At 47.2% G+C, this 7,358-nt stretch overlaps 1 protein-coding gene across 1 annotated transcript; it reads right to left on the bottom strand.

Moving 5' to 3' along the window:
- Positions 1–4,659: 4,659 nt before the first annotated feature.
- On the bottom strand, positions 4,660–5,814 carry LOC106902322 (inositol 1,4,5-trisphosphate receptor-interacting protein-like 1). The gene has a single exon (XM_014965720.1). The coding sequence runs from the start codon at positions 5,812–5,814 to the stop codon at positions 4,816–4,818; it is 999 nt and encodes a 332-aa protein (XP_014821206.1). The 3' UTR covers positions 4,660–4,815.
- Positions 5,815–7,358: the final 1,544 nt, after the last annotated feature.

Here is a 7,358-nt window from a genome sequence, read left to right as displayed (position 1 = left end):
CCATGCTGAAGCAGCAGTTTTTAATTGCATTTTAAGTGATTCATTCCTTTATACAGTCATTAAATGTATATATGATCAGTTTCTTAGGTCACCAAAATGTTAATCAGTGAAGGTTTATGGGTGTAATAGAAGGTCTATAGGGAGTGGACACTTGTCTGTTTGCCCAGACCATTATATTGCCCAAAAAACAGGCTTCAGCAAATATTTAACACAGTCATCAGTTCAGGATCTGTTATGTTACTTGGGTTTTGTAGCATTCTGTATTTGTTACTGCAGAACAAACTTGGAGCAAGGTTATCTTCAGATTTCAAAGGATTTTTTTTCCAGGAAATTACTTTTCAGGGTGAATATGAAAATTTTATCCTTAAATAGCTGTGAATTATTATTCTGGGCTCACCTACTTTTCAGAACTTCTTATAATATCAGGCAACCTCTCTTTGCCTGGAAGAAGAAAAATCTTTTCCTGTTTTTAAGATTCCCAAGAAACAGACCATGCAATCAGCAGACTGAGCCACCTTTTTACTTTATCACTGGACAGTAAGGGTCAAAGTTGGGGCTGGGGAGAGTTAAAAACTGGTTTTTGGAGAAGTCTAAATCTTGAACCATTTAAAAAAGGAACAAAAAAAACCAACTTGCAGTGCACGAACCTGAGGTTTAAACTGCAAATTTTCTTGAACATCAATCTAGTCATATATGCCCCCTAAGATCCCTACTAATGGATATTCTGAGACAGGACAGTAAATAGACTTTCTTTCTGACCCAGTTCAACTTCCCACTTCCAGGAGCATGTACGAAGGAAACAGTGTAGCTCCATTTGTGAGCCTTACAAGCTACCAAAACAGGAGGAGCCATACTGAAGATGAAAATAGAAGAAGATTGATCAGAAGCAGGGAATGACAAGAAATGACCAACTAGACAAGAGCTCTTTACCCTGGGAAAGTGATGACAGAATGATTGAGAGCTTAAAAAAGGTCATGGCAGGGAGAAGGTAAATGAGGAATGGTTATTCTTTTCAGAAGATTGAAAAGAAAAAGGAGAATGAAGCTCTTTAGCAGGATATAGCTAAACCTTGGAATTCACTGCTGTTAGGTGTTGGAGATACCAGAAGTTCACAGGTGTTTGAAAGGTAATTGCATAAAGTCATGGACTAGAAATCCAGCAAGCATTATTAGACACAAAGACACTGCTACTAGCTTAGAATCTGAGAATGGGAGTAGGAAACATCATTACATTTTCTTTACATGTATGTGTCTTTGCATTCTTCTCTTACTTCTCCCTTCCTTCCCTAAACTTCCCTATTGCTCACTTCCAGAAAGAGAATACTGGACTAGACGAACCTTTTACCTGACCTGACATATTTGTTCCTATGTAGAATCGCCTTGCTCTGCTGACATTTTTCCCCATGGCTTTTCCCCTGAACTGTGTATGCAATCGAACAGTTAAGCACTTCAAATCTCAGAAAGTAAAAAGAGCAGTGTGCCCTTCCTTGTCACAACACATTTGGAAGTTTCTCCTTAGCTGTTAGGTTTCAGCTGTAAAAAAAAACTAGAGTATTGTAAAAGATGCAGACATTAAAAATTGAAAGGTGTCAGTGGCTGCTTTAATATTTCAGTAAAACAAATCCAAGCAAAAGCCCTGGACACCTTTAACCAAGGGCTAGGCTTGGTCGTGGAAGCTCTGTTGTCCTGCTTAGTCCCATGGCTCCTAATTAGGTCATTGCCAGCCTTGCCTACTTCTGCCTTAGTCTACTTTCAGCCTCTGCTGGGATCACATTTCCCTTTGGTCAGCCCTGCAGTATGGGTGGGTAGAAGTTGCTCTGGGGTAGAGAGGTCTGGCATGCATTATTCAGCAGCAGCAGCAGCAAGGCCCAGGGGACTCTGCTGGAGATGCTGGCCTCACTAATGGTGTCAAGAGTGAAGGGGAAAGCAATTAGGCTAACCCTAATCCCCTACAAAAATCGCTGGGTAGTGAGGTTACTGACAATGAGAGGAGAGGAAACAGGGCTGTGAGAGTGAAAATATCCCAGAAAGCCAAGCTCTTTGTCTACCAATACAACAGAAGTGCTGTGCTCTGATAAAGTCAGAGTAAGTTCTGGTTTTCACTGCTCCACTAGATGGTTATCTATTGTAAAGTTTTACTAAGAAATAATCATGTTAGTGTTCTTCCTGGTTATGCACCCGCATCTTATAATGAAAAAATAGATGCTAATGTCTTTGCTGTACTACATTGTTCTATAACTGAGAATTAGGTTGTTTTTCATTTTAAGCATTTTCAAAAGATACAGATAATTACAGCTTTTACTAACAGCACTGAGGCAAATGTGAATTCTCTGGTGGGCTTTTAAGCCTCATCTCAGCATGGCTGATGTAGGAGCAAACCTAAAAGTACTCTGGTATTTTTTGTCAGTGCTTTCCTGCATAAATTCTATTACAAACATAGATTATTTTGGTCTTTCATGCAGAAAGTATAGTAAGAATAATTTTAATATTAAAATGACTTATTGAGATGTCAAAGATTAAATTAGAAATATCAACCACCTATATTTTTCTCATTTACTTGCAGTTGGTCATAACAATCTGCAGATAATATATGTGAAGTCATCCCTATTATTTTCATTCCTGAGTTATGATACAATTTGGTACAGATTTTTAGCTCAGTTGCAAAAAGTAATGCTGGGCCATACATGTTCAGATTGATACACAGTCCCCAGCAGCTGTATGGGAGCAATACAAAAAGTTTGGTAATTTTCTTTAATAAGTAAGGGAAAACTGCATGCATTATGGAAATTATGGAATAGTGCCGTATTTGACAGACAAAGGACATGTCCATTTCCTTTTCAGCTATTACACAAAGATAGTATACCATACCAAATTCCTAAGGAAGCAGATATTTTTGAGCTGGAGAAAAGAAAGATGAAACAGAAAAGAGAGAAATAAAATCTGAAAAAAAAAAATTATCTCTAAAGGAAGATTTTTATTTTTTGTTGTTCTGCCTAAACACTTGAATAATTACTCTGCAGTTCTCCAAAATGGAAATTTGCAAAAAGCTGTTTAGTGTGGCTTTCAATAATGTAAAGCTTTTCAGGGTTTCAATTACATCTTTGCAACAGCTATGAAAAATGTAAACATGCAGATTGTTCCAATATATGAAAACACCTTCATTCACTACTTATTTGTCATATGGGGAACGCTCCTTGGAAAATTTTAGATAAATTTAAAAAACCCTCCGAAGTGAGAAAAATAGTGTGCTATCAGTAGCTGCAGCTTTGCTGTGTGAGCTAATTACTCATGTAGAGACATTTTCTAAATGTGTCACTTCAGACAGTAATGGCTTCTAATTCTAAAAAGCCATTTGCCTAGAGCAGTAGCTGCTATTGCTCTAACTTAGCAACAAACCCAGTGCACCCTCCACTGCCTTAGCTGAACACAGACACTTGGCTTTCGTGTGCCACTCCTATGACTTTCATGCTAATACTATTAAAAATTTTTCCTTAGAAAATTTTCCACCTCCTTCCAGAAAATACAACTGATGTCCCTAGCTGTCTAAGTTTCCTATTCCACCACAGCAAACTGTGGTGGACTTGACAGTGTTAGATTTATGGTTGTATTTTGTGATCTTGAGGATCTTTTCCAACCTAAATGGTTCGTTACTAACTGAGGGCTCAGTCTGACTTGCTGCAGTCAGATAGAGAAATTCCACTTAGTCTGGACCCAGTCAAGTTGGACTAGATGATCTCCAGAGGCCCCTTCCAACCCAGTATCATTCTGTGATTCTGTGAACTGCCGATGTAAAGATAAACACAAAAAAAAAAGGGTATATACAACTTCAGATGCTATAGTAAAACAACAGAAAGAATTTAAAGAACTAGGTTTGTCTACTATCTTGCTGATATGGGATGATCAGCTGCCTGGAAAGCAGAGGCTGGACTGGCTGTGGCTGTGCCCATGAATGTACTGGCTAAGAGACAGGCAGTGGTAAAGAGAGTGCAAGAAAAAGCACGGACCCTTTGTCTGACCCAGAACCACCATTCTCATGCCCTTAATGCATTTGAAGCTTGTTACTCTTTGTGCACATATTTATTGTAACATGGGACATCAATCAACAGCCACGACACCAGTCAGTCATCTGCACATTTTTCATGTGCTTCACATTTATCCTAGAATATTAGAATCCTGGAGCCATCTAGGTTGGAAGGGACCTTAAAGATCATCTAGTCCAACCACCAACTTAACTCTGACAAAAAAATAAATGAGAAATAGGAAATAAAGATGACTAAACCATATTCCTGCAGACAATGTTTACCCGACTTTTGAACATCTACAGGGATGGTGCCTCAGCCACTTCCCTGGGCAGCCCATTCCAATGCTTGATAACCCTTTCCGTGAAGAAATGTTTCCTAATATCCAATCTAAACCTCCCCTGGCGCAACTTGAACAAATTGTAGACTGCCATAAGGGCTGTGTCATGCCCAGCTGCTCCTGGGATTGACCCACCAGCCCTGGGAAGCCAAAGCCCAGGGACTCATGAAAGCAGAGTGCGCTGCAGCTGCTCTTCTGCACAACGCTCCCCAACTCCGTGGCAGCTGAGCAGCCAGCACCCTATGCCCGCCTTTGCCAACCCTTTGCCCGCCAAGTGATGCCCAGACTCTCACAGACAGTGTTTGTTCAAACAAGTCATCTATTGAAACCTAGTAACAGAGGGAGAGGGTCAAGGGTGGCCAAGGGAAGGGACTCGGGAAGAGGGAGGGCAAGGGCAGTCCAGGGGGTAAGGGGAGGGAGTCTCCGTCGCAAGGCAGGCTCCTGGCTGTGGCCCCTTTCAGCTCAGGAGGACATAGGAGCCGCCTTGCTGGACGCCAAAGAGCATCTCGATGCGGATGGTGCTGCCGGAAGCGTCGGTGAGCCGGAGGGTGCAGGAGCTCCTGGAGGGCAGCACCGTCAGACGGCAGTGTGCCGACTGAGGCATGACCGCCCAGGCCCTTTTCAGCAAGACCTGCAGCCAGCGGGAGGTTTTGTCGGTGTCCAGGTGGTGGCCGGTGCAGAGGGTGCCCAGGAGGCTGGGAGGCTGTCTTTCCCTCAGCTCCTTCTGGGGGTGGTGGAGGAAGCAGAGCATGTTCTCGGCCAGCGGCTCCCTCAGGCACGTGCACTGCAGGTCGACGCGGAGCCTGGCCTTCCTCCCCGCCGTGCCCTTGCTGGAGGAGGTGCCCACCTCCACGTGGAAGGCATGGCCACGAGGAGGCTTCAGGGGCACCAGGAGGCAGTACACGGCGTCATCCTCACAGCCACTCCAACCTCCTAGGGTGCTGCTCACCCCGACGACTGGCCTCGGTTCCGGCATGAAGCTGTTCCGCGACAGTTTTCGGCAGACCCGCAGCAGTTCATCAACCAGCTCCTCCACCATGGTGAATGACTCCGAGAGGTCCAGGAGGCGCTGGGCCGAAATCCTGCGTCCGTGCATCGCATCTCTGGCATCTTTGGCTTCCTCTCGCTCAGCCTTCTCGGTGGAGGTCCGCTCCGTGCCGCTGTTGCCTGGCTGGCAGCTGCGTCTCCGGAGCCAGCAGCCGAGTCCCAAGAGCAAGAGGAGGAGGAGAAGAGCAGCAATGGCCCAGAAGTGCCACTGCTGCAAGGCAGGGAGGAGCAGGGCTGCCCAGGCAGAGGCAGCCTGCTCCAGCCCCTGCAGGAGCTCTGTCACCCGCTCGCGCAGGGTCATCTCAAGTCGCACCACGCGCTCTGGCATGGCCTCGTCCAGCGCAGCAGCCAGCATCTGCTGGAGGAAGCTCTGCAGAGCCTGGAAGAACACTAGCCCTGTGACAGCCATGGCCTGCGGGAGGAGAGAGAGAAGGGTCTCAGTGGGGCTGGGAGGGAGCGGGGCCGGGAGCCGCAGGGAGCTGGGGGCAGGCAGGAGAGGGGGGAGGCAGCTGGGCCCTGGGTGGCGTGTGAGAACCCACCCCCCGCCCCGGGGGCCAGGGCTTCTGCCCCGGGGGCCCTCTGCCAGCCCAGCCTCCCCCCGCCAGCAGCCCACTCACCATCGTCCCGGGCTCGAATGGCTCAGCGCTGCCCGACGGGGCCCTTTATAGCCGCCCCCGTTGTGACGTGGCACTGGGTGTCCCAGGAGCCAGAGCGCATCACAGGGCCCCCCGGCAACCAGCCCCGCCTCGGGCCTCGGTTGGTGCCTCAACCACTTCCCTGGGCAGCCCATTCCAATGCTGGATAACCCTTTCCGTGAAGAAATCTTTCCTAATATCCAATCTAAACCTCCTCTGGTGCAACTTGAGGCCATTTCCCCCTACCTTATCTCCTGTGACTTGGGAGACGAGACCAACCCTCACCTCTCTACACCCCCCCTTCAGGTAGTTCAAAAGCACCATAAGGTCTCCCCTCAGCCTCCTCCAGACTGAACAACCCCAACTCCCTCAGCCTCTCCTCCGAAGACTTACCCTCCAGACCCCTCACCAGCTTCCTTGCCCTTCTCTGGACCCGCTCCAGCACCTCAATGTCTGTCTTGTGGTAAGGGGCCCAAAATTGGACACAGTACTCGAGGTGAGGCCTCACCAGTGCCGAGTACAGGGGGACAATCACCTCTCGGGCCCTACTCACCACACTGTTCCTGATACAGGCCAGGACGCTGTTGGCCTTCTTGGCCACCTGGGCACACTGCTGGCTCCTGTTCAGCCGACAGTCGACCAACACCCCCAGATCCTTTTCTAACTGCCCCAAGCCTGTAGCACTGTAGGGGGTTGGTGTGACCCAAGTGCAGGATCTGGCACTTGGCCTTATTGAAACTCATCCTGTTGGTCTCAGTCCATCGATCCAGCCTGTCCAGATCCCTCTGCAAGGCCTCTCGACCCTCCAGCAGGTCAACACTCCCACCCAGCTTGGTGTCATCTGCGAACTTACTGAGGGTGCACTCGATCCCCTCCTCCAGATCATTGACCAAGATGTTAAAGAATACGGGTCCCAGTACCGAGCCCTGTGGGACACCACTCGTGACCGGCCGCCGACTGGATGTAACTCCAGTCACCACCACTCTCTGGGCCCAGCCCTCCAGCCAGTTTTTAACCCAGTGTATAGGGAGAGTAAACCCATCTAAGCCATGAGCAGACAGTTTCTCCAGGAGGAAGAAGAGCACTTAGCCATGGAATGGCTATCTTCTAACAACATTAGGTTAACATCAACTTATCCTCCCTGTCCTGGTAGACACATCTTCAACAGAGACAGGCCAGAAATAAAACCTGCTATAAAAACAGTGTACCTCTGTGCTATTCCTTCTTATACCCTTGCATACCTTAAAAATTGATAAGCATTTACTATTCAAGGAAGTCTTTGGAGTACTGTTTTCACAAAAACACCTTTCATTCTCTT

The sequence above is a fragment of the Calidris pugnax genome, unplaced genomic scaffold (genome assembly GCF_001431845.1).
Source record: "Calidris pugnax isolate Ruff unplaced genomic scaffold, ASM143184v1 scaffold20, whole genome shotgun sequence".
NCBI lineage: Eukaryota > Metazoa > Chordata > Aves > Charadriiformes > Scolopacidae > Calidris > Calidris pugnax.
Note: the sequence above shows the minus strand (reverse complement) of the source record. Positions and strands in the feature narration are given on the sequence as shown.